Source organism: Phascolarctos cinereus, unplaced genomic scaffold, assembly GCF_003287225.1.
Source record: "Phascolarctos cinereus isolate Bilbo 61053 unplaced genomic scaffold, phaCin_HiC Scaffold_1;HRSCAF=81, whole genome shotgun sequence".
Lineage (NCBI taxonomy): Eukaryota > Metazoa > Chordata > Mammalia > Diprotodontia > Phascolarctidae > Phascolarctos > Phascolarctos cinereus.
In genome coordinates, this window is record NW_027555514.1 from 145,523,914 (window position 1) to 145,551,776 (window position 27,863).

The 27,863-nt window shown below is 38.2% G+C and overlaps 1 protein-coding gene across 5 annotated transcripts in view; it reads left to right on the plus strand.

Moving 5' to 3' along the window:
- NAPEPLD (N-acyl phosphatidylethanolamine phospholipase D) overlaps positions 1–27,863 on the plus strand; it is a 93,227-nt gene that overhangs the window by 41,229 nt on the left and 24,135 nt on the right. For 4 of the 5 annotated variants that reach the window (XM_020984524.2, XM_020984522.2, XM_020984523.2 and 1 more), the window contains one exon: positions 23,809–24,124. In XM_020984524.2, the coding sequence (XP_020840183.1) occupies positions 23,825–24,124 (300 nt within the window). In that variant the 5' untranslated portion in view covers positions 23,809–23,824. Of the gene's footprint in view, positions 1–11,136; positions 11,488–23,808; positions 24,125–27,863 lie in introns of those variants that run through there. The other variant, XM_020984525.2, reaches the window with a different exon arrangement.

Sequence of the window (27,863 nt, forward strand, 5' to 3'; positions counted from 1 at the left end):
CTTCCATAGCAGACATGTTGTGAAAAACTAACTCTATTTCCCTTAATCCTATTCTGCCCTCCCATTTATTCTATTCTTTCTTTTGACCCTGTTCCTCCTCAGAAGTATTTACTTCTGATTACTGCCTTTCCCAATCTGCCCTCCTCTCTATCATCCCCCTGCTCTCTTGTCCCCTTCTCCCCCTTTTTTCTTGTAGGGTAAGACAAACTTCCATACCCAATTGAATGTGTATGTTATTCCCTCCTTAAGCCAAATCCTATGAGAATAAGATTTACTCATTCCCTCTCACCTTCCCCTGCTTCCCTTCCACTGTAAGAGACTTTTCTGTTTTTTCTTTGTGAGATAATTTACCCCATTCTACCTCTCCCTTTCTTCTTCTCCAAGTATAATCCTCCTCATCCCTTAATTTTATTCTCCAGATATGACCCCTTAATCTTCAACTCACCCTGTGCCATCTATCTATCTATCTATCTATCTATCTATCTATCTATCTATCTATACATATAATTTTTTCCTCCAACTACCCTAATACTGACAAAGGTCTCATGAGTTATAAATATCATCTTTCCATGCAGGAATGTAAACAGTTCAATCTTAATAAGTCTCTTATGATTTCTCTTTCCTGTTTACCTCTTCATGTTCCACTTGAGTCCTGTATTTGAAAGTCAAATTTTCTATTCAGCTCTGGTCTTTTCATCAGGAATGCTTGAAAGTCCTCTATTTCACTGAATGACCATTTTTTCCCCTGAAGGATTATACTCAGTTTTGCTGGGTAGGTGATTCTTGGTTGTAATCCTATCTCCTTTGCCCTCCGGAATATTATATTCCATGCCCTGCGGTCCTTTAATGTAGAAGCTGCTAAATCTTGTGTTATCCTGATTGTGTTTCCACAGTACTTGAATTGTTTCCTTCTGGCAGCTTGTAATATTTTCTCCTTGACCTGGGAACTCTGGAATTTGGCTATTATATTCCTAGGAGTTTTCCTTTGGGGATCTCTTTCAGGAGGAGATCTGTGGATTCTTTCAATTTCTATTTTGCCCTCTGGTTCTACTATATCAGGGCAGTTTTCCTTGATAATTTCTTGAAAGATGATGTCTAGGCTCTTTTTTTGATCATGGCTTTCAGATAGTCCAATAATTTTTAAATTCTCTCTCCTGGATCTATTTTCCAGGTCAGTTGTTTTTCCAATGAGATATTTCACATTGTTTTCTAATTTTTCATTCTTTTGGATTTGTTTTACAGTGTCTTGATTTCTCATAAAGTCACTAGCTTCCAATTGCTCTATTCTAATTTTTAAGGAAGTATTTTCTTCAGTAATCTTTTGGACTTCCTTTTCCATTTGGCCAATTTTCTTTTTAGGCATTTTTCTCCTCATTGGCTTTTTGGACCTCTTTTGCCATTTGGGTTAGGCTATTTTTTAAGGTGTTATTTTCTTCAGTATTTTTTTGGGTCTCCTTTAGCAAGCTTTGACTTGTTTTTCATGATTTTCTTGCATCACTCTCATTTCTCTTTCCAGTTTTTCCTCTGCTTCCCTTACTTGCTTCTCAAAATCCCTTTTGAGCTCTTCCAAGGCCTGGGACTGATTCATATTTTTCTTGGAGGCTTTGGATGTAGGAGCTTTGACTTTGTTGTCTTCTTCTGGTTGTATATTTTGATCTTCTTTGTCACCAAAGTAAGATAATATAGTCTGACTCTTTTTGCACTGCTTGCTCATGATCCTGGCCAATTACTTGAGTTTTAAACTCTTTTTTAAGGTAAGAGTCTGCTTCCAATGTGGAGAATGTACTGTCCCAAGCTTCAGGGTTTGTACAGCTGTTTTCAGAGATACTTGTAGGTACCTGTAAATTTTCAGTTCTCACAAGGTGGTATGATAAGGGGCGAGGTGTCTACTCCTTTCCTGGCCTGTGACCACAAGTATTCCTTTCTATCCTGTAACTGTGAGGAGGGGTTCCTCCCTACAGCCACTACAAGCTCCACCATGCCAGCATGTTCCTCCTCACCCCAGCATCGCAGCTCAGAGCTGTGACCCAGATCCAAACATGTGCAAAGCAAGAGATTCCTGCCTCAGCACTGGCAAAGACATCCCTGCAATCTCCCTCTGATCAGCCACTTGATTCCCCCTCAGTCTGTGGGCCGGAAGCTCGGGAAGCAGCTGCCCCACCCCCAGGGCCACACTCTTGGGGAATGAAGCTGAAACCCCACCTTCCTTTCTCAGCCTTGACAGAAACAGACTTTTCCCACTGACCTTCTAAGTTGTCTTTGGCATTAGTGGGTTGAGGAGTCTGGAAACCTCCACAGCTGCCCGCGATTCAGTCCTCTGAGGCCTGCTCCAGGTTCACTGCGGCCTGTGTGCCCACACTGCGCTGCGCTGCGCTCCCAGCCCGGCGCCATACACCTTTCTGATCAATCATCAGGTTGTCTTGGGCAGGAAATTTGTTTCACTCTGTCTTTTTGTGGGTTCTGCTGCTTCAGAATTTGTTTAGAGCCATTTTTTATGAGTATTTCGAGGGGTTTGGGGGAGAGCTCAAGCAAGTCACTGCTTTCACTCTGCCATCTTGGCTCTGCCCCCCACTGTGGTTAAACTTCTTGAGAAGGCCATGTGGGATGGGTGTCTCCACTTCCTCTCCCCATTCTCTTAACTCCCTATGATTTGGTTTCCTTCCTTAACTGCTCTCACCAAAGTTATCAGCGATGATCTAACTCCAGATCCAATGGCCTTTTTCCAGTTTTCATTTCTTTTTTATGTCTCTGCAGCCTTTGACACTGTAGGTCACTCTTTTCTCTTTAATACTCTCTTCTCTAGGTTTTTGTGACACTCTTTCTTCTGGCTCTCTTCGTACCTATCTTACAGTTTTTTCTGCCTCTTTTGCTGGATCCTCATTCAGATACCACCTCTTTAATAGTAAGGTGTCCCCACCAGGCTCTGCTCCGGGTTCTCTCCTCTTCATTCTCCAGAATACTTCACTTGGTGATCTCATCAGCTCCAATGGATTTAATTATCATCTCTATGCTGATGATTCTCAAATCCATTTATCTAGTCCTAATCTCTCTCCTGAACTTCAAGTGCTTTTCAGACGTCTTAATCTCAACAAGTGGGAAATGGAACTCATTGTATTTCTCTCTAAACTTTCTCCACTTCCAAACTTGCCTACAACTCCACACTCTCTTAAATCCTCCCACCACCAATCCAGTTCGTTGCCAGTGCCGAACTAAATCTGATGGTTGGAAGTTATAGGAAAACAGATTTTGGCCAGGGATGTTGTAGGATAAGGAAGATTTATTAAGCACCTACTGTGAGCCAGAAATTGCTAGGGGCTAGGGATATTTATATATTTATACACACACATGTGTGTGTATATATGTGTGTGTATATATATGTGTATATATATATATATATATATATATATATGTATATGATATAGGATTATAAAAGAATGAGATAGTTCCTATCTTCAAAGAATTTTTATTTACCGTTTTTTTCAATCCCCAGAATTTAGCACAGTGCCTGGCACATAGTAGGGCCTTGCTGCCCAAATGAGGATATAGCGTTTTCGCAGATAAGGAAATACAAGATATATCTAAAAGAAATGTGGGGGGGGGGGACCGGACATGACAGGGCTTACCAATTTCTTTAAAAAGGAATCAAGAAAGCTCTTCTGAAAGAAGTTGGAACCTGAGTTAAGCTTTGAAGAGAACTGTGGTTTCTAAGAGGTGGAGGTGAGGAGGAAGAGCATTCCACACATAGGTAAAGGTTTGTTCCAAGATAGAGAGGTGGGAAATGGGATGTCACATATGAAGAACAGCAAGTAGGCCATTTGTCTGAAGCATAGAGTGTTAAGGAGACTGAATGTGGAACAACAGGCTGGAGGCAGACTGTAAGGGTTTTAAAATGCCAGACCCAGCAGTTTGTATTTTATCCTTTGGGAATCCACTGAATTTTTGTGAGTCAGGGACTGACCCAGTTTGATACTTTAGGCATATAAATTGAGTATCTATGTGGAGGATGGATTGGTGAAGGAAAAGACTAGATGTAGAAATATCAACTATAGAAGCCTTTTGCAACAGTCTAGGCAAGAGGTGATTAAGTGTATTAATTCTAAAGTCTGTGATAATTCTAAGATTCTGTAATTCGATGGTTCCATAATTCTGTAATGTTTTCTCTAACAACAAAGTTTTGTTACCTTTTCCTTCCTTTCTTGTGGGGAGGTCGGGTCCAAGTGGCTTTTTGGACAGAAAAAAACTTTAGAAGTCTACAGTTTTACATAGTTAAATTTAATTAGAAAACTTTATATTTTTTTTATAGGGAGCTCTTTTTTTGTGTGAGGCATTTGGGGTTAAGTAACCTGCCCAGAGTTACACAGCTAGGAAGTATTATGTGTCAGGTTTTGAACTCAGGTCCTCCTGACTCCAGGGCCGGTGCTCTATCCACTGTACCACCTAGCTGCCCCTAGAAAACTTTATTTTTAACAGTCATTTTTTCCCCTCTCTCTCAACCCTTCCCCACCATTGAAAAAGAAAGAAGGAAAATAAAACCCTTGTAACAAATATGCTAATGAAGCAAAACAAATTCCTGAATTGGCCATTTCAGAAAATATCTCTTCCATTCTACATCTTGAATCCATCTTCTCTGTCTTAGGAGGGTAGGTGATTAGAGTTCTTGAGTCTTCAGAAGCTGTCTATATTAAGATATAAATTGTCCTCATGGTTCTGCTCACTTCACTCTGGGTCAGTTCATATAAATCTTTTTAGGTTTCTGTGAAAACATTTATTTCTTCATTTCTTACAGTACAATAATATTTCATTATTTGTTCAGCCATTCCATAGCTGATGGCTTTTAATGACTTTTATGTGCTAAAAATTTCTGATAAGGCAGAAGGTCCTTATCTTAATGAAATAATCTTGGGAATATGAATGTCAATGTAGGAATGATTAGTTTGTTAATCTTTCTGCAGTGAATAATTTGTGTATACCATTCTGAACGTGAAATGAGAATTATAAGTACTGGTCTTACCTTATATATAAATATATACATATGTATACTTTAAGCCTATAATGGTAATATATTATTTTGTCCTGAATTAGTCCTTTGGACAGCCTTTTGGCCTTGTGCCTATTTGAGAACTAACCCTGGACCATTCTCTGTTCTTTTGCCCATTGTCTACATTTTAGATACCAGGAAATGTATGACCAAAAAAATGGCTAAGTAATTAGACGTCTAGCTAGAATGAGTGAAAACACTAGCCTGTTTGCTGCATATCCATGCAATATTAAAGGACCTAGAGGAAGGTTTTAAGTGTATTGGATCCTGAAGGGAAAATTTATGAAGTGTGTTATAGGAAAAATATTTCCTACTGAGTTCATTTGAACTCAAGCTGCTGAGTAATGCTATCATAATGCAGAAATTGGTTTGATTATACTTAAGCATAGACTCAGAGCTTAGAAAATGAACTCTGAACTGAGATTAGGGTTTGGGTCAATTTTTTTATAGAGAAAAATTATGTCAGAGAGACGGAAAAATAATGTTTAACATGCAATAATCTTTATGGTGGTTAAAGAGGCCTTGTCAAATAGAATTATTATCTCGTGCTTTCTCCAGTGTCATTAACATTAACCAAAGGTCAGAACCAGGAGGATCCATCTGCAAACAAAGTTCAAACTCTCTTTTGATATCTTATCTCAGGAATATTAAAAAAAAAAAAAACCTCCTAATACTGTCATTCTATGGATCAAATTTTAGCTAGGTAAAATTAATATTAACAGGAGATAGGCTTCAGTCATCCAAATATCCAGGAGAAATGGTCCTGAGCCCCAAATGACATTTAATAAAATAAAATAGAAAATTCTCATAATAGGTAAAAAAGGCATGAATGGGTTGATATTTGTACTAGTGGAAGGAGTGCTATTTCACTGAAATCATAGCTTCACAGTCCTGACTCCAAGTAGTAAAATATGAAATGTTTGGAATTCAAATTTTTTTGTTAAAGGTTTTTGCTGAATAAAGGAGCATTTATTAAGTGCTTTTTTGGTTTCTGTTGTTCAGTTGTTTTTCGTTCATGTACAACTCTCCGACACCATTTGGAGTTTTCTTGGTAAAACTGCTGGAGTGGTTTGTCATTTCCTTCTCCAGCTCATGTTACAGATGAGGAAACTGAGGCAAACAGGGTTAAATGACTTGCCCAGAGTCACACAACTAATGTCTGAGACCAGATTTGAACCAGGAAGAGGAAATTTTCTGACTTCAGGCTGCACACTCTATTCACTGTGCCACCTAGCTGCCCTTTTCCTAGGACTGATCATTTCTTAGGGGATGTAAATACAGAAATCACAGACAATCCCTGAAGCGTACATTTTGTAGTGGAAGACAACCCACAGAGGGTGGCTATCTAGGGGCACTTTGGTTTAGAAAGTTAGTGAGATGGAGGATAGACTTGAAGGGAAATAGACAGAAATAGACCATCCAAGAATAATGGCAGAATTTAGGGGCAGGAGAGAGAAGGGAGACTAAAGGGTACCTTCTGGCTGGAGGGTAGATGAGTGAAGTAGAAGAGGTACTTAGTACGGCTGAGGAGGAAATAGTCAGAGGAGGCAGTTACCAATTTGGACAGAGGGGCCCCAGGGCGGAAAGATTTTCCAGAGGAGGAAGATGACTAGTAAGGCTGTGGAGAAGATGGCAAGACTCAGGAGTAAAGACTACATGCTGTTTTGTGCTTACTAGCACCTTGTTGCTTAAATTGATATTAATGAAAGCAAATGACCTTTCTTAAATTATTCACTTAAGAAACAGATGTTTAAGCAGTTTGTGAATTTTGCTAGTTGAGGATACTGAAGTCATGGCTTTTAAGTGACTTGTCTGAAGTTATATAATTTTATCACAGAGTGAAGAATATAACCTGAGTCTTTCTCTAGTCTTGTGTTCTTTCAGATGATCATTTTTTTCCTCAGTTTCCAAATATGATAGTTAATGCCATCAATGTTATCCCTATGCAGTATGGTCAAATGGGTGATATGTGATCTTTCTGCGTAAAATAACTTTTAGGCAATCCCTGACCTTTTAGTTTAGCTATTAATAATATTTAACTTATGTTTCTAGCCATTGTTGGCTGAATCTGTCACTTTTTATAGTTCTGGAAAAGTTAGAATGTAAGCTGGTTGAGGGAAGGGAGTATCTTAACTTTTGTACTAGTATTTTCAGATTTCCTACAGTGCCTGCTATTTAATAGGCAGATACTTAAAAATTGCTTGTCAATTTTTTTTCATCTTGACCTCCTATCTTGTGCTTTTACTCTAAAAGTCAGTCACCCCATTTCAAATAGTTAAACATCAGGTTGATATATTTCTGTCATTTCATACTTAGTATACTTATTATAAAATAATCAACAGATATTAAAAACCTACTATTTACCAGGCACTGATAACAGAAATAGCCACATTCATCAACGCCTTTGATCATTAGGCTCATTAAAAGTTATCGCCACTTTAATGGAGGCAGTTCAGTGCAGAGTCCAAGTTGAAGAGGGTTTTTTTTTTTTGTGGGTGATGAGGTCCTTGAAATGCTGTCCTTTTTAGGTGAAATTTTGTTGATTATATCAATTCCTGGAATATTACAGAACCTCATGGAAGACATATGTCACCACTCAAAATAGTTTGGCTTATGTGTCCCCTAAGAAAGATGTAGTGTATAAAGAGTGTGTATTGACCAAACTGTTACCTACATTTCAATGGAATCAGTCAATCAACAAATGTTTATTTACCATTAGGTTCTGGGCTCCATGCTAAGGTAAATGCTGGGAATATAGAAAACAAAAACAAATTCCTTTTCTTGAAGAGATTACATTCTAATGTGGTACACAGCATGTGCATATATAGGACTATGCTACATGATAAATACTGAATAGATGGAAGATCATCTCAGAGGGGAATATACTGGCAGCTCAGTTAGTATCAGGGAACACCTGGAAAGGTATCCTGCATAAGATAAGATTTGTACTGAGTCTTGAAGGAAGGGAAGCTGAGAAGTGGAGGTGAGGAGGAAAAATGCTCTAGGCATGGTGATAGCCAGTGCAAAGGCAGAGAGACTGAATATGTAGCACTGTTTGTGACGAACAGCAAATAAGCCAATGTGCCTGGACCTTAGAATGGTGAAGAGTCACATGTAAGAATACTGGAAATTTAGTAAGGAGGCAGGTTTTGAAGAGCTTTTCATGCCAAAGGATTTTTTTTCTAAAATATACTACAGGTAAAAGTCATATGAAACTATGAAGTAGTCTTTCTTCATTATTTAGTAAGTGAAGCTAGAATAAATAAAACCAAAACTTTCCAGCATAGAGGTAAAGCAATGCCTTTTGATTAAAAAAAAAGTTGGACTTTACCAACTAAGTTGAATGCCAGGCCTAACTGAATATTTTAAAAGAGGCCAAAAAGTGTGATAACTTGGTTATGGTTAGAATTATGACCAAAATGTGGAAAACAGAATCATACTAATTTAAATATAAGCCTACCTAATCTACATAATATCTTTATTAGGACTGCTGAACAAAATTTTTCAAAAGCTATTATCAAAATTCTCTGGTTGATGAAATCAGCTTGAATAGGGTAGTTATGGTGCATGTAAAAAAATAAGAAAAAGATCTCATCCTAAGAGACATCTCCTTTTTGTAATAAGTACGTATTAAAATGTACATAAATGTACGTAAAATGTACATAAATATACATAAAACTTATGTACATAAATACATAATAAAAAATAAGCAGACAACTGTTACTCATTGGTGGCTTTTAATTTTTTTTTATTTGTTATTGAGTACAGAGTGATATGGTCAGATCTGCCCTTTAGGAAAAATTGCTTGTTCTCTGAGTGAAGGATGAATTGGAGTAGGGGAGAGACTTGATAGAGGCAGGGAAACTAATTAGGAAGCTCTTGCAGCTATTCAGGTGAGAGGTGATGAGGGCTTAAATTGGGGTGGTGCCTGGGTAGTTGAGAGAAGGGGACATCTAGGAGAAGTATTGTGGATATAGAAATGACAAATTTAGCAACTGATTAGGTAGGTGGGGTGAGGGAGCCCGAGGAGTTGAGGATGTTATGATTTTGAGGTTGTGAGTCTGGGTAGCTGGGACAGTGGTGGTGCCATTGATATTAATAGGGAAATTTGGGAGGAAGGTGGGTTTTTTGAGAAAGACAATGAGTTCTGTTGGGGACAGAATTTAATATGACTATATGAAATTATGAAATTTAATGAATGAAAATATGAAATATTTGAATTTGACATAAATGCATGAAATGTTTAGTTTGAAATGCCCAACAGGTAGTTGATCATGTGAGACTGGAACTCAGGAGAGAGAATAGGTCTAAATATCTGGAACTTGAAACCATCTTTAGAGAGATGATAATTGACCCTAAAGAAGCTATGGAGAGGATCAAGTTAGAGTATAAAAAGCAAAGGGAAGAGAGCCCTGGCCAGAGCTTTGGGATACACTTACAGTAGGGGTGGGTGATGTGGATAAAGAGCCAGCGTACAAGACTGAGGAGTAGTCAGAGAAGTAGAAGGAGAATTAAGAAACAAAAAACAGTCAAGAAAATTCAGCAAGGAAAGAGTATTCAGAAGAGAAGGTGATCAACCTTGCTACAGCCATGCTTCAGAGAAGTCAAGACAGATGAGGACTGAGAAGAGGCTGTTAGATTTGTCAAGAAAGAAGTCTTTTGCTGACAGAGAGCGAAGAGATGGTTTTGGGTGGCTTGAAAAGAGAAGACATAGCCTATAACAACCATAGTTGTGAGTGAGATAAAGAATCAAATGGGGAAGATTGGCTTTGTTGCAGTGATGTTCTAGTTGATTAGGTAGCATAAATTTATAGTGGGCTGATTTAGCATGATTTTATGATTTCTTCCAGCTGCAGATTAAAAATATGAATATCACACAGGCAATAGATACATGGTAGGTGTGAACAAGCTGCAACATATGAGCAATAAGGAACTTGGAATAAATAAAGTAGTAAAAAATATTATCAAAGAAATGTGTGTGTTATGTGGGCTGGTCAGGGAGTGAGGGAAGGGGATGGCAGGTGGACTGCCAGAGTACTCCTGAAGCAGCCTTGAAATGCCAGGAGAAAGCAAGGAAGGCCTTTAGCATGTTGGGTAGATGCCCTGTAGTGAACTTAAGGGAAAATATGGACGAGATTTCACACTGGACGGGACAGGCCGGATAGATTGCAATCTGTGAGGTTGAGGGGAACTTTCAAACTGATGACAGCATAGTTCTCCACAAAGTAGACAAAATGAACAACCAATGCAGCTACTATATGTGAACTCACCTGTGGATAATATAAACAAGGAGGGGGGGGAGAATTCACTATTTGATAAAAACTGCTGAGAAAACTGGGCTATGGTGCGAGGTATTGTTTGAATATTTGATAACTGAATATCTTCCTAGTGTTTCTTTTGAATGCCATTTATCTTTTTTTAGTTTGTTATATTTTTATTCTTCAAGTAACAAGTGTAAATGTGAATCAGTTCTTATGTGTTAGAAATGAGATCTTTGTCTTGTGGCAGATTGTTTCCCCCCAGCTCCTTGTTTCCCTTCAAATTTTTACTACATTAGATGTTAGTGCAAAACCTTAATTTTATGTGATCAAAATTGTCCATTTTATGTCTATCATTTGTTTAGTTGTGAACTCTTCCTCTTTGTATAGATACAAAAGGTAATTTCTTCCTTGTTCCTTTAATTTGTTTATTATGTGATTTAAAAAAAAAAGATGTAAGTCTTGTATCCATTTGGAGCTTTTCTTGGGCTATGGTGTATGGTTTTGACGGGGCCCTTGGGTGCTTATGTTTGGGTGCTTGTGCTTGTATTTGAACCCCAATTTCTCCCTAGCCTCAGAAACACTATCTCTGACAACCACTCCCCAGCCCAAGGACACTGTGCCTAGCAGTTATGCATGCATGGGCGTCAGCACGACCCTTATCTGGGCTGCTCAGGCCCCAGCCCTCAGATCATGTATCTAGAAGCCTCCCAATTCTTTAGTTGTGAGAAAGCTTTCCTCTGTTGCAGAGCATTTTCTCATGAAGACAGAGGGAGGGGGTGTCCTTGACCGGCCCAAGAACTCTTCCTCTTGCCAGACTTCAAAGATCCATTCCCCTTCCTGTCTGGTATGCTCCCTGTACTTTCCATCCATAGCCCCAAAGACACCTGCACCTTTGGATTACCTCATCAGTGTTCCTGGCGTTTCTTTCCCATGCTCTTTTCCATATAAACCCTAGCTGCATTCTCAGTCTCTTGCAGGAGTCCTTAAGAATCCTTGCCCGCTGAAAAGTGTAACAATAAATCTTTGCCACCTTGAATTAAAGAATGCTTGAGTCTGTGAATTCATTCCAGACGACCCATCCTATACTCTGGTCTTTGAGGGGTCACAACCTCTCAACCTCTTACACCGCAACATTTATGGCGCCCAACGTAGGGCTAGTCTGAAGTCTCAAGCCTTCTTCGACTCAAGGTAAGCCTTCCCCATCCACCCGCCCTGTAGCTGGGTCGCACCTCAAGTACCTAGGAAGGCTTGCTGGGGCTGGGTAGAGCCTGCAACAGGCTCTAGTAGATTTCCTTCATGACAAGGAACGCCTTGTTGGGAACTTCTGCGGGGTTTTTCTCCCTCACCAGGACGCTGGTTGAAGAGAGTAGACTACAGGAGCAAGTCCTTCTTTTTTTGTTTTTTTAAGGCTTACCGGCAAAGAGGATGGGCAATCTCCCCTTACACCTTGAGATTTGCCCCTAGGTTATCTTTTACAAATTGGAAAAAGCTCAGTGTCCAAAACCTTAAGAAATTTTTTTTTTTGCCTGGTCTCCATAAGATCTGGAGAATCACGAAAAATTGTGTTTTGTGCAAGGGAAGTTTCTCTGAGTTCTTGGATTATCCCTGTCATTATCATGTTATCTGTTCTGTGTTCGTGTTTGTCTGTGGTATGAGTGAGTGTCCTGTGTAATCTGAAACCTTTTGCAGCCAGGGCTGTAGCTGGACTCTGGAATGCCGTTATTTTCTTCTTTCTCTCCCTCCCTGATAACAGCAGCTTCAGAGGAGCGTGGGTGGATGAGAAAGAGAGAAAAATACTTTATTATTTAGGTTACGTGATTGGTAAAAAGCAAATTGAGAAGGATCATCAAAGTGTCAGGTCAGAATTAGAAAGAAATAAGATATGTACAGTTTTAAAGGGACTTTAATCAAAGTCCATCAGAGGGATAATTAGGTAGAAGGCAAGGCAAGAAGGTTTAAGCATGTAGGAGGAGTATGTGTAGAAAGCTTAAGGAAGGTATAATTTATTTGCACAGTGTGAATAGAGGATTTGAGAGTAAAAAGGTTTTGAAACTTTTGGAGAATTGTTAGGAGAAAAAAAATTCTTTCTCCCTCTCTCTTTACATTCCACCCTTGGCCAAGTTGTTAAATGTGGAAGAGAGAAAGGTGAGGAAAGAAGAGGTGAATCTTTTCCCAATCTTTTCTTCCTCCCATAAAAGAGAAACGTTTTTGTGTACCTGAACACAACCAAAAGGTAATTTAATTCATTCTGGTAATATTTCAAATGAAATGTTTAAGTCTGAATTTATTATATGGTTTGGAAGTAAAGTAAATTGGGAAAATGTATGGATCTGAAATTTGCTAACTGGGTGACATTAAGCAAGTTACCTCAGTTTATCTCACATGATTGGAAGATGCCTAACACAATGCCTGGTAGAGGGCAGACACTATACATGATAACTACTGTTATTAGTTCCTTAATTAGATGTGACCAGTATGCAATGTCAATGGTGAAGAGATACCTGATTTTCTTTGTAAGGAAATTTGGAAATGCATTCAACAGAATTGGAGTCATCAGATTGGTAATGTGTTTCAAGTTTTAAACACCTAGTATTGTTCCAAATTGGTAAACTTTTGTATTGTTTTGTCAAGCAGTTTTTCATAATTTGGATGTTATTAAAGTGTGAACTTAGAGAAACTACGGTGGGAAAACTGTGCAAAGTCAGTTATATTATTTTGTCAGCCCTGCTAACCCTGTCTCATAATGTTTTGTAATTGTCATTTAGTAAACTAGGTATTTCCACCTTTACCTGTAATTAAAGAAGGGCTTAAAGCGAAAACAGTTTGACTATCACTTATGCAAGTTATAAGATTGTTAACTAAGTTATTTGAAGTTACTGTTTTAATGTTAAAACCTAGAATTGTTAATTGGTTACTGTGTGAAAAGGAGGGCATTGGGTAAAAGCCTTATCCAGATCAGTTCTGCCTATTCAAAACAGGCCTCCTTGGGATAAAGAAGTCAGCAGGCAGGGGCACCAGAATTGGCCCCTCCCTGGGGTATAAGGCAATTCCCCTTACTTTGTAAACTTGCCCCAGTCCCTGGAAAAAAAAAATCTGTGTGGGCAAGATCATCTGCTCTGAGAAAAGAACTTATTTGGAGTTCCTAAACAATGAACTTGGCTTCCTGAGAAGTTGCAAGTTTATGTACAATAGATAGAAATGATTTCTAATGATTGGCTTTTGCACAGGACAAGTTTAAATTTGAGAAGGAAAGATGTTAAGTGAAATCTCTTATGTATGTGAGTCCTGATAAATCTTTATTGCTTATTGCAACTCCATGGGAGTATATTAACTGTATCTGGCTTTAAGCTATGGTTAGTGAAACTTGCCATTTGAGGTAAAAGGCTCTTGGGACTGTAACTAATTTTGTTTTGAGTTTGAATTTGGGTATCTGAGAGAAATGCCACAAGCTACTAACAGGTGGAGATCTGCAACTGGGAAAAAGCTGTGAGGACAATCTTAGCCTCAATCTAGGATGGGATCCTCCTGGCTTAGTTTCCCCATTGTGTTCCTTTGAGAAGGAATGTTTCCCACCTGACTAGTCCTGAGTCTGGCTGTGATGTGGAATTGATACTGCATGATTGAAAGAACTGTGACTGTTACCTGAATTCAAACAGAGCTAAGGATATTCTATCCTGTCATATTTGGATGTCACATGTCCCTGCCTTTTCCTTTTATAGTAGATTTCTCTGATCAGAACAAGTGGTCAGTAAAAGACATGAGCACAATATAAGTATGTGAGATCTTGCTGTTTTGATCTGAATTTGTAGTTATCCCATGGCCTAAGAGTAGAATCAGTGTTTGAATTTATCATATGTAAAAGATTCAATTTCTGAAGTATAATTAAGAAGGATAAACAAGCTTGTGGAACAAGATTGTATATCTATTCAGTTGTGAGGTTAAAGTTAGGAACCTCTTTTGCTTAAGGCAGTTTTTGTAAGAGCCCCCCTCCCTAATGTAAACACCTCAAAGGTCTTTACCACCCCTTTTGGGTACTGGCCACTCCTTTATGGGAAAATTTTTCTATCTCAACATCCTGTTTCTCAACAAGGAATTATTCCCTTGCTTGGGAGACAAGCTCTACAGCCACTGTACAGGTAAAGACCCCTGTCAGGGGAGGGATTGTAAATGTCTCTGCTAGTCTCTTGACTTGCACCACTTATAATGATGCCTACAGTGATGAGTGTCCCCAGAACTTTACCTCTGCCAGATGTACCACCTGTTCTGAGGGAACACTCCCTACTTGTACCTATGTCCAGATTCTTCCTATCACTCTCCTAGCAGGTATTTCTTATTTAACCTTCTCTCCTCAGTTGACACATAATGCTACTGCCCCCCCCCCTTGAAGCTATAACACTCTTGTTGATCTTTTGAAAGTTTCTCTCTTACCTGGAATATTAGCATGTAATCATACTGATCCATGGGGACATCCATGCTTAGTATTACTAAACCCAGCACCTCCACCCTAACAAGAGTAAAGCGTGGGTTCTGGGACAATGTTCTCTGGTACCTTAAAAGGGAACAGAGTATCTCATGCTTTGGTATGGACATTTACAGCATGAGTTCACTTTTTCAAACCTAACAGGGACCATTCACCAGTTGGCAAATGACATAGCTTATAGTTTCCAGGACATTCAGCAACCTCTGAATTCCCTGGCAAATGTGGTCCTAGATAATCAGATAGCTTTGGATTATCTACTTGCTTAGTAGAGGTGTCTGTGCACTGGCCAACACCTCCTGCTGTATGTATATTAACAATTCTCAACATGTGGAGCTATATACCGAAAGAATAATAGAAAAAGCTAATTGGATGCAAGAAATCCATGAGACCCTTGTACACCAAGGTCATCCTCTTCTTGGGGATCCTGGCTTCTCTCTATATTAACTCCTATTCTTGTCCCACTCTTGATTATATTCCTTTTACTTCTTTTTGACCATTGTCTGCTTAATCTCCTTGCTAGATTTGTCCCCTCTAGGCTCAGTGCCCTCCACTTCCAGATGACTGCTCAAACTGGGTACCAACATCTGTCCGAGACCACAACCCACCACCTCTTGGACCTGGCATTGGCCAAATTCCAGACACTGGCTAGAGAACCAACTCCTTGACCAGAGGGACCCCAGGAGGCAGGGACAGCTCTACACCCAATCCCAGCAGGAAGCAGTTTCAGAAGCTGAGACCTTCGTCCCTCACCCCAAAAGATTTTGGGGGCCATCTTTTTAAGGGGGGAATGATGGGGTCCTTGGGTGCTTATGTTTGGGTGCTTGTGCTTGTATTTGAACCCCAATTTCTCCCTAGCCTCAGAAACACTATCTCTGACAACCACTCCCCAGCCCAAGGACACTGTGCCTAGCAGTTATGCATGCATGGGCGTCAGCACGACCCTTATCTGGGCTGCTCAGGCCCCAGCCCTCAGATCATGTATCTGGAAGCCTCCCAATTCTTTAGTTGTGAGAAAGCTTTCCTCTGTTGCAGAGCATTTTCTCATGAAGACAGAGGGAGGGGGTGTCCTTGACCGGCCCAAGAACTCTTCCTCTTGCCAGACTTCAAAGATCCATTCCCCTTCCTGTCTGGTATGCTCCCTGTACTTTCCATCCATAGCCCCAAAGACACCTGCACCTTTGGATTACCTCATCAGTGTTCCTGGCGTTTCTTTCCCATGCTCTTTTCCATATAAACCCTAGCTGCATTCTCAGTCTCTTGCAGGAGTCCTTAAGAATCCTTGCCCGCTGAAAAGCGTAACAATAAATCTTTGCCACCTTGAATTAAAGAATGCTTGAGTCTGTGAATTCATTCCAGACGACCCATCCTATACTCTGGTCTTTGAGGGGTCACAACCTCTCAACCTCTTACACCACAGCAGTTTTGTTCTGAACCTAATTTGTGTGAATCTCTAGTCCAGTTTTCTCATATTTGTCAAATAGTGAATCCCCCCCCCAATGTTTAAACTTTCCCGGCATGAGTTCACATACAGTAGCTGCATTCATTCTCTCCATTCTTTGTTCAGTGGTATCCCTGGAGAATGTGTGGTAGGTAGCAGAATTCAGTTTTCTGCTTTTTCATTAGCAATGACAATGTTTGGTCATGGGCAGGAGTTTTCCTGATTTTGAGGTCTTATGTGACTTTAGTCATTGTTCATTTTTTTATTCATTCATTCACCAGACATTTATTAAGTGACTGTTATATGCTATTCAGTATGCTAGGCTCATCCTCTGTCCATAGTATTACTCTGACCCAGCAAAACATTCCCTTCATTTTGGTCCAGTTCTGTGCTTTCATTGATGTAGGGAAATCCTGGTGAAGTTTCTTCTAGAACTGCATACAGTAATTGGTCTACAACTTGGGGTCTTAGAGAATTACCTGGGGTACTTAGAAGTTAAGTGACTTAACCAGGGTCTCAGAAATGAGTCTTGAAAGGAGGTTGTCCTGTTTCTTATACCATCATTCTTCATCCACTATGACATGTTGTCTTTCTCAGAAGTTTTTTAAAGTATCTTTTTATTCATTTGTTCCTAATATTTATCAAAAGCCTCTGGGTGACTATATTAAGGATTGTTGATGATTAATGTAGCCAAAAAGAACCGTAGAACTGCAGAATAAGAAGGGACCTTAAAGTTAATCATCTAATCTAATCCTTACTCAAATTATGGATCTTGTCAACAATAGAATTTTCTAGAATACTGAAAGCACTAGTCTTCATTATCCTTGCTGTATCCTGAGGCCTGAAAATATAAATTGAATACAGTTGTGCATATAAAGGGTTTATTATTTCATTGGCTGTGTAAGACCCCTTCAGTATGGCTTTTTAGACCAAACTTTAGGTAACCCCTAATTGTTGTCCAGTGTAAGATGTAAACTACTGGTAGCTACCAAAGCTTCCTGTTGCCTTGCATGAATATGAATGAGATTTATAAATAATAATGAGTTGTATGAATATCCCCTTGTCTTATTTAAGAAATCTGAATTTACAGCTTTTTAAAAAAGCTTAATAATATTTTATTTTTTCCCAGTTACACATCAAGAAAATTTTTAGCATTTGTTTTTACAAGATTTTGAGTTCCAAATTTTCTCCCTCCCTCCTTCTCCTCCCCTCTTCTGAAAATGGTAGGCAGTAGATACAGTTTATACATGTGCTATCATGTAAAAAATATTTCCATATTAGTCACAGTTGTGAAAGAGGAAAAAGATTTGAAAAAACCATGAGAAAGAATGAAGTGAAAAAATATGCTTCAGTCTACATTCAGAGTCCATCAGTTCTTTATCTGGATATGGATGATATTTTCCTTCCTGAGTCCTTTGTACTTCTCTTGTATCATCGTGTTGCTGAGAAGAGCTGAGTCAATCATAATTGATCATCACACAGTGTTGCTGATACTGTGTACAATGTGTTCCTGGTTCTGCTCATTTCACTTTGTATCAGTTCGTATAGGCCTTTCTAGGATTTTCTGAAATCGGCCTGTTTATCATTTCTTATTGAACGATAGCATTCCATTACGTTCATATAACCCAGCTTGTTCACCCATTCCCCAATTGATGGTCATCGCTTCAATTTCCAATATTTTGCCACCACAAAAGGGTGGCAAATATTTTGCCATAAATATTTTTGCACACATAGGTCCTTTCCCCTTTTTAATGATCTCTTTGGAGTACAGACCTAATAGTACTATTGCTGAATCAAAGGGTATGCACAATTTGGTTGCCCTTTGGGGCATAGTTCTATATTACTCTCCAGAATGATTGGATCCGTTCACAACTCCACCAACAGTGCATCAGTGTTCCAATTTTCCCACATCCTTTCCAACATTTATCATTTTCCTTTTTGGTCATATTAGCCAGCCTGATATAGGTATGAGGCAGTATCTCAGTTATTTTAATTTTTATTTCTCTAATCAAAAGTGATTTAGAGCACCTATATGTGCCTATAGATAGCTTTGGTTTCTTCCTCTGAAAACTGCCCATTTGTATCCTTTGACCATTTGTCAATTGGGGAATGACTTGTCTTCTTGTAAATTTGACTCAGTTCTCTATATATTTTGGAAATGAGGCCTTTATCAGAAACACTGGCAGTAAAAATTGTTTCCCAGCTTTCTGCTTTCCTTTTGGTCTTGGTTGTATAGGTTTTGTTTGTGCAAAACCTTTTTAATTTAATGTAATCAAAATTGTCCATTTTGTATTTCATAATGGTCTCTGTCTCTTGTTTGGTCATAATTCTTCCTTTCTCCATAGATCTAACAGGTAAATTATTCCTTGCTCTCCTAATTTGCTTATGGTATCACCCTTTATGTCTAAAATCATATAATAATGAGTCGTATGAACATCCTCTTGTCTTATTTAAGAAATTTGAATTTACAGCTTTTATAACAACATAGGTTCTGGTCCTTGCCCATCTACTTTGTAGCTGCCCATGATCTTGCGCTAACATACAAAGCATATGCTGCAGTGTTTTCATTATCATCATAACACCAAAGATTTTCCTCTGTGACTTCTTGCCATTGTTTATTTACCCACACCATCAGGCTTTTTGAGATTAAGGCAGAGGGCGTTTACCTTTTGTCCTTGGATCAACAGTCATAATGCAGTTATATCCCTTAAATGGATTCATGTTGGATCCTGGGATTTTGTTCTTGGGTCTCTTTCTGGAATCTACTTGCCCATTACCTTCTGTGAGGTTCAGATTCCAAAACACTGGTGCAGACCTCTTTACTTGGAATCTCCTTCCTCCTTGTTTTTTCTGAGATCTTTGACACTCACATCCCTTGATAAAGCATAGCTGATTTCCTAGTATAGCACCACTGACTTTAATGAATTTCAGGTCCTTGTCTCTTGCCCCACCCTCCTTTACGTCTGCCCATGATCTAGCACTGAAATAAAAACATTTATAGTCTTCAACTTCATCATAACATAAGAAATTAAATTTTAAATGTTGCTAGTATCAACTGGAACCTAACCTGTGGGTGGCCCGAGCTTAACAAAGCAGGCCAGAGACAGGGGAGTCAGGAATCAAACAGAAGCTTAATTTCAAAGTGAGGAAAACAGGTTTGCAAACCGAAGTCCTCCTGAGAAGGAGGACATTAATGACTAATATTTTGTTAAAATTTAAATTTTAAGAAAGGGTAAGAGAAAACTTGACCTACTGTGATATTTGTAGAAATATTTTCATCTGATGATTGAGAAGAATTTGTATGTTTTGGCATACATTACAGTTGCACAGGCACAAATTCCTGAAATGTTGAGAGGTTCTTTGAATCGCATCAGGCAGCAGTGTTAATAAAATAGAAAAGTAGATTTAATTCAATTAGATTAACTTTACTGTACTTGTAATAGTACATTGTTTAAATGTTGAAATGAGTAGAACAAGCCCAAGGCTCTGCAATTAGAGAACCTGGTCTCAACTCTAACCTCAGATGTTACCGATCTGTGTGAGTTTGGGAAAATCACAACCTCCCTAAGCCTCAGGTATCTCATCTGGAATATGGGGGGGGGGTGTTAAACTTGGTAACTGTAATCAAGTAGTACTTTGTAATGTGACTTTTACATGTAAACCATTAATACTGCTTATATTCTAATGTAACAGATGATAAGTAATATATTTACTGGAAATTCCTTACTTTTTTGAGCATTTAGCAGAGTTCAGGATGCTAATAAACAAGATGAACAAGACTTCTTTATTTTTACATAAGTGGCTATCCTGAAGGCAGGATGAGATCTTTGACACTCACACACCTTGATAAAGCATAGCTGATTTCGTAGTATAGCACCACTGACTTTAATAAATTTCAGGTCCTTGTGTCTTGCCCCATGTAATACCGTGGTAAAATAATTACCATGTAACAGTTTACTTCTGCCTTGGCTAGTAATGATTATATCTCTAATCAGTTTTTAAATCCATGCATCAATTAATTCTCCTCTTCTTGTACAAAAACTAAATGGACATTTATAGCTCTGCTGACATTCATTTCATTCATTTTATCTTTATGCTGACTTAATGTTTAAACCTATGGATCTGATGACTTTAAAAAGTCAAAGGAAATACCTGAAAAATAAATTTGGGGGCTCATGGAAAACAAAACTTCACTGTAACTTCTAATTCATTAGATGCTTATTTGTAAGAAAATAAAAACTTAAATCTGTTTTCTGATTCAGTTTTATAAATAAATAAGCTATTTAAATGGGTGATTTTCATTAAGCTAAAATTTACTTGCTGAATTTAAAACAGTCTCTTTGGTAGCATAAGACGGTAATGCTGTGCTTGTGTTGATTACAGATCATATTTTATTTCTTTAAAGACTTTTGTTGTAATTAGATTACTTACTAACATTTGTCAAAGTATGAGCGATATTGTCACTAAAAAAAAAATCTATCAAAGAATTACCATAAGTCTAAAAGTTTAGTATCTTGCCCTGCCATGCTTTATAGCTGCCCATGCTTTAGTACTAAAATAAAAACAATTGTAGAATTTTTAATTTCTTTAAAACTGAAACATCAATTTTAAATGTTTCTAGTAACTAGAATTTTGTTTAAATTCTCCTCATTGGCATGTCTACTGTCTTCACATTCTTCTTTTAACAAGTCTCCGTCCTTTTGTACTTTTTCTTTTTTGTAGCCCTCCCCTTGAATTTGGGGGTTTTGGTGCCGGTTGACTTTGACCATTTTGCTCATGAAAAGAGCATTTTTTCCCCTTCTGGTCACATAATTCTCTATCGAATCATGGCATATGCCACTGGTATCAGATTCAAATAAAACCATGGCTACTAAAACATACTTAAGAATCCTTTCAGGCTGCATATTGAAATAGAAAACCACATGTTAACATTATCTTTGTTATGTAGTATTTTAATTTTGTTAAATATTTCCCAATTACATTTTAATATGCTTTGGGCTGCTTTCGCACTCTTGTGAAACTATATTTGATATATGCCATCTAAATGTTTTCATCTCTTCTACAGTGTTTTTTTATTATTCATGCTGAGAAAAATTTTTTCTCCTTCTGAGTTTGTGGTTATTCCAGAAATTTAATAAAAAAGAAACTGGTGAAATCAAAACCAGAACCTTGGGAGGAAATGACCATGTTATCTTAGGATTTGAAATAGATCTTGGGCTTTTAGATTTAGAGCTGGAAGGAATCCTGGTAGTCATTGAATCTGAACCCCTCATTGTGCAAGGGGCTCAAGTGATTTGCCCCTAGTCATTTACTGAGTGAATATCCCGGCGGGATTCAAACTTGCTTCTTCTTGACTCCAAAAACTGCATTCTGTTCACCACATCATGAGGCATGTTCTGACAGCTACACTAGACTTTAAGAGAGTGGACTGTGGATTTTAGGAAGTTCATAGAAAAATAGTTATCTTCCAGTGGTTTAACACACCATGAGGTATAATCTGACATCTACAGTAGACTTTAAGAGAGTGGATTGAGGATTTTAGGAAGTTCAGGGGAAAAATAGTTATCTTCCAGTGGCGTAACACTCTAAAGGGACTTTGTCATAAGAGACATGTTTGTCAGGAAGGAAATTTTGCCCCAACAATTGGAAATGATTGCAATGGGGAACATAAGAGGAAGATGTTTAAACAGAGTGATGTGGTTTTTTGAGGAGCTCTGTAATTAACTCAAACCTACAAAAAGGATCAGTACCAAAAAATGAGAATGAGACAACACAATTTAATTTGAATACAAGAGTGGCATGATCTTTTTCTTTGTTTGTTTGGCATTCTCCCCCTCCCCCCTTTTATTTAGTATTTTATTTTTTACCAGTTATATGTAAAAACAATTTTTAACATTCGTTTTTTAAAACTTGTGAGTTCCAAATTCTCTCCTGTCCTCCCTCCTCAGCCCCTCCCCACATTGATAAGGCAGGGAATTCGATATAGATTATACGTGTGTAGTCATGCAAAACATTTCCATAAAAGTCATGTTGTGAAAGAAAACCTAGAGGAAAAAACCTCTAGAAAAATAAAGTTTTAAAAAAGTATGCTTCAATCTGTATACAGACACCATCAGTTCTTTCTCTGGGTATGGATAGCATTTTTCATCTTAAGTCCCTTACAGTTGTCTTGGATCATTGTATTGCTGAGAATAGCTGTCATTCACAACTGATCATTTTACAGTATTGCTGTTATGCTGTACACAGTACTTTTCACTTTACATCAACCCATGCAAGTCTTTCCAGGTTTTTCTGAGAGCATCCGGCTCATTTCTTATAGTATAATATTTCATTGGCATTATCTTTTAAGAATAGTTTAAGGTAGTTAAAACCTTGAACTAATTGAGGCTTTTGAAAAATGCTAGGATTAAAAATCCCAGCTTTGTACCTGTGTGACATTAGCCAAATCACTTAATCTCCTTGGGGCTCAGTGTCCTGTTTTGTGAAATGAAGGGATTTATTATATATGTGTGTGTGTGTGTGTGTGTGTGTGTACATATGTATGTATGTATATGTGTGTATGTATACATATACGTATATAATATATATGTATACATATGTGTATATATATGTATTAGGCAATTGGGGTTAAGTGACTTGCCCAGGGTCACACAGCTAGGAAGTGTCAAGTGTTTGGTCTGCATCTGGATTTGAACGCAGGGCCGGTGCTCTATCCACTGAGCCATCTAGCTGTCCCAGATTCTGGGCATTTTCACTGATTGATTTCTGTGCATGGCAGGCCCTTCCTCCTTATCTCTGCCTCCTGGCATCCTTCATATGTCCCATCTAAAATTCTACCTCCTATAGGAAGACTTTCCTGATCCTTCTTAATTTTAGTGCCTTCCCTCCATTGATTATTTCTAATTTATCTTATATATAGTTTGTCTATACACAGTGATTTATTTCTCCCATTAGATTGTGATCTTCTTGAGTACTAGGACTGTCTTTTATCTTTCTTCATATCCCTAAGGCATAGCCTAATGCCTGGCACATGGTAGGCATTGATCTGTAATGCAGGAGAGGCATGATGGCCCACCTTGCTCTCTCCTCTGTTGCAGCTTCTCGCTCTTTTGTTTTTTTCTATTGGTTGGTCCATCTGTGCTGCCAAGTGCTTTTCATTATGTTTCCTTAAAATCCCGGGGGCGGTTAGGGATACTGCATCTCCAGTCCTTTCTCTGTTTTTCCTTTCACAGACTGGCTGCTTTTTAAAAACTCCTGGCTAGGATTCAAACTGAACTTAAAAACATCAGCATGGAAGGTCTGGTAGTATTGGTAAAGAGAAGAGCAAACATTTCTCTTTTTAAAAAAATTTTAGTGAGCAGTAATACTGGAGCACAAAAATGTGTTCTACAGGAAGAAAGATTGAACTAATGGAAATCTGCTCCTTTAGAAAGTCCTGGGAAAGTGCAGTCTTGGAATCCCAGTGGCAAATAGGTATAAGAATTTTTCTTATCTAAAGAAGCAGAAGGTATGGTAAAACAAGACTGAATAAGGAAACTGTGCCAATGCTTTTGTCTTTGTATTTAATTATTTTCCCTTCTATATTTTTTAGATCATCAACAAACAATATGGAAGAAAACCAAGAGGAAAGCAAGACTTCTATGATAATAAGTAACAGCCAACTCTTGGAAGAAGTGAAAAAAGAATTCAAGGATTCAACCAGACGTAACACAAAAGATTCTGAGAGGTCATGCAGAAAAAGCTTCAGGTTGGACTATAGGTTAGAGGAGGCCGTAACCAAATCACAGAAAGGAAAAGATGGAAGATACGTCAATCCTTGGCCCACATGGAAATATCCATCTTTTTCAGATATTTTGAAATTTATTATGCTGGAAAAAAATAACAGCAAAATTCCACGTTGTAAGGAGGTAGATGATTTTGTTTCATATCTTATATTTACTTACGTAACTGTAATATTGGGTTATAACACTGAATTACCATAGTTAAATGAGTTATCTCAGTGAGCTCTTAGAGAATAAGCTAGTATCATGTTCTTTTAAAAAAAATTTAATTAATTAATTTATTTTTAGTTTTCAACATTTACTTCCACAGGATTTTGCGTTCCAAATTTTCTCCCTGTCTCTCCCCTCTCCCCACCCTAAGAGGGTGTGCATTCTGAATACTCCTCCTAATCTGCCCTCCCTTCTATCACCTCCTCTTCTCTTATCCACTTCCCTCTATTTTCCTGTAGGGCAGGATAGATTTCTATACCCCATTGCCTGTATATCTTAATTCCCAGTTGCATATAAAAATAATTTTTAACATTTGTTTTTAAAACTTTGGGTTCCAAATTCTCTCCCTTCTTCCCTCCCCACCTACCGTCATTGAGAAGGCAAGCAACTCGATACAGGTTATACATGTGTAGTTATGCAAAACACTTCTATAATAGTCATGTTGTGGAAAACTATATTTCCCTCTATCCTATCCTGCCCCCCATTTATTCTATTCTCTCTTTTGACCCTGTCCCTCCTCAAAAGTGTTTGCTTCTGATTGCCCCCTCCCCCAATCTACCCTCCTTTCTATCATCCCCTCTTTTATCCCTTTCCCCCTATTTTCCCATAGGGTGAGATAGATTTCTATACCTAATTGAATGTGTATGTTATTCCCTCCTTAAGCCAAATCCTATGAGAGTAAGATTAACTCATTCCCTCTCACCTTTGCTGTTTCCCCTCCACTGTAAAAGCCTTTTCTGGTCTGTTTTATGTGAGATAATTTACCCCATTCTACCTCTCCCTTTCCCCTTCTCTCAGTATAATCCTTTCTCACCCCTTAATTTTATTTTTTAGGCATCATCCCTTCGCATTCAACTCGAGACAACACACTCTTGAAAGTAATGAGGTAGATTAGGATTAGATAAATGAGGTATAGGGTTAAAGAGAATTTTATTCTATGGACAACATGGTACAGTGGAAATGGTTTGAGATTAGAAGTCAGGAGACATGGAATGTAGTCCTTGCACCTCTGCTAATAAACTATTATTATGTAATCTTGGGAAAATCACTTAAAATTCTCTTTGATTCTTTTGGTTGCCATAAGGGGAAAATATATCTAAAGCAAATTACAAATATAAACTGTTATAGTTTAGAATAGCATCTGTTGTTGTTACTGCTGCTGCTGTTGCTGCTTCATTTCAGTTGTGTCTGACTTTTTGTGACCCCATTTGGGCTTTTCTTGGCAAAGATATTGGAGTGGCTTGTCACTTCCTTTTGTAGTTCATTTAAAGATGAGAAAACTGAGGCAAATAAGATTAAGTGATGTAAATGACAGCTTCTAAGTGTCTGAGGCCAGATTTGAACTCAGGAAGATGAGTCTTTCTGACTCCAGGCCTGGTGTTCTATCCGCTGAGCCACTGAGTCCATGCAAAAACATGAATTACATATGTTGCCCTTTACTTACTTGTACTGCTTCAGAAGCCATATTATATTTAAATATGATCTTAAAGATCATAGATATAAATCACAAGATCACAGGTTTAGAGCTGGAAGGGACTTTAAAAATCATCTAGTCCATCCCCTTCATTTTACAAATTAGGAAACTGAGGCAGACCAAGGTTTAGTGACTTTCCCAGGATCACACAGGTAGTATCAGAAGTAGGATTTGAACCCAGGTTCTGTGAGTCTAGAACCAGTACTCCTTCCACTGTTATATTTCCTAGAAAAGGTTCAGTACTTGTGGTAAAAATGAAAGGGGACAGAATAGCATTCATTATATGTTATTGTTTATTTTGCAAGTTCTCTGATAAATCTTGATAGAGATAGCTGTGGCAAATCTTGAAATACAACACAGTAATTCAGCAGGACCGATTCTCTTGTTGACCGAGTTACATTGTGAATGACGAGATGTTTGGCATATGCCATTGGCTTTTATCCACCCGCCATCTGCTTCAGGGTGTCTTTAGTCTGTAACCATGCCTTCAGTATGGCTTTTTGCTTGAGGCTGATGAACTCTAATAGTGACAGTTTATTAGTTTTCAACACACAATTCCTCAAATCCAACCAAGGTAATTGCAGACCTATTATCAGAAGAAGAGTATTTGGCAATCTTCATGTTGCAAATAATCGGTACAAGTTTTTTACAGAAGAATTTAAAAGAAGTCTTTACCCTCTTCCATTCTCATCATTGATTGTACGTAGTTTATCTTGTACAGGATGACTATTAATAGGTTGATACTTCACCCCAACACTGTGACACTGGAAGTTTTTATTTCAATTTTTTTTCTACTCCTTCCTGGTGTTTCAAAGTGATGTGGAATTTTCCAAGGCCTTTCTTCCAAGTTTATGACCTGTTTACTCAAATACATAGTAAATGTCTATCATGTGCAAAGTTTTATATTAAGTGCTGAAAGATACTAAAGTAATAAAAAGAGATATACACACAAATAGCTACAGTACAAGATGGGATATAATATATACATAGGAGAGATAAAAAGTGCTATGAGGTCCAACGTAGGAAAAATACTTTCTGATGGGGGATCAGGGAAGGCATCATGAAAGAGGAAGCATTTGAATTGGCACTTACAGAATGGATAGGATTTCAATAGTAGAAGATGGGGCAGTGAGGAAAAGAGGGCATTCCAAAGATAAAGGATGGTAGGAACAAGTACATGAAGGTAGGTAAGTACAAGACCAGTTCAAGAATAATGAATAGTCCATTTTGGCAGTTGCATGGGAATGGGGGGTGGGGAGAGTAGTGCAGAGTAAAGCTAGAAAAGTAGGTTGGATCTAGGTTGTGAAGGGGCCTTGAATACGAGTCTAAGGAATTTGTACTTGATTTGGTAGAGAGCAAAGGTTTTTGAAGAGGGGAGTGACATGATCAGAGTAGTACAGTAGGAAGATTAACATGGCAGTGATATGTAAGCTAGATCGGAGTGGGGAGAAGGTGAAGAACTACTTAGAAGGATACTCTTAATAGGTGCAGTATATTCAGGACGTAATGGTGGTGTGATTGGGTGGCTGCATTGGAAATGAAAGAGAGGTGTTGTGTATTCAAGAGATACTATGTAAAAGTAACACCAAAGCCCTCATTTCTTAGAGCCTGATGTGTGAAAAGCATTGTGGCAGATGCTGGAAGAGATACAAAGTTTAGAGGAGGCACGTTGGGAATAAGACATAAACTCATTTCAATTCATAAACTCATTTCAATTCAACAAGCATTTTGTTAAGCCTGTCACTGCAAAATGCTGTGCTACACACAGAGATATGCAATATTATATAAGTGGAGTACAGAGTTGCAGAACAAAATGTCACATGAGGTATGGGGGAGGATGATTAATTATCAGGTAAGATTTTAGAGGTGATGATGGAGTTGAGCTTTAGGAGATGAGTAGGACTATAAGTGAAAAGAAGGAATGGGGCATTTTAGGAATAGGGAACAGGCTGAGGAATTGCAGAAGGGAGGGTATTTCAAGGTATTCTGGCTAGAGTGGAAAATTGTAGGGAGTAGCGATATGAAATAAAGCAGGGTAGCTCTAGATTATGTAGAACCTTGAATGGCAGGCAAAGAATTTGATTTTTACTTGATAGACACAATACTTTTTGATATACAAGTGCCCGCTTAATCCATATAAAGCAAAGATATTCTATCAGTGGTATGATAGATGGATTGGGG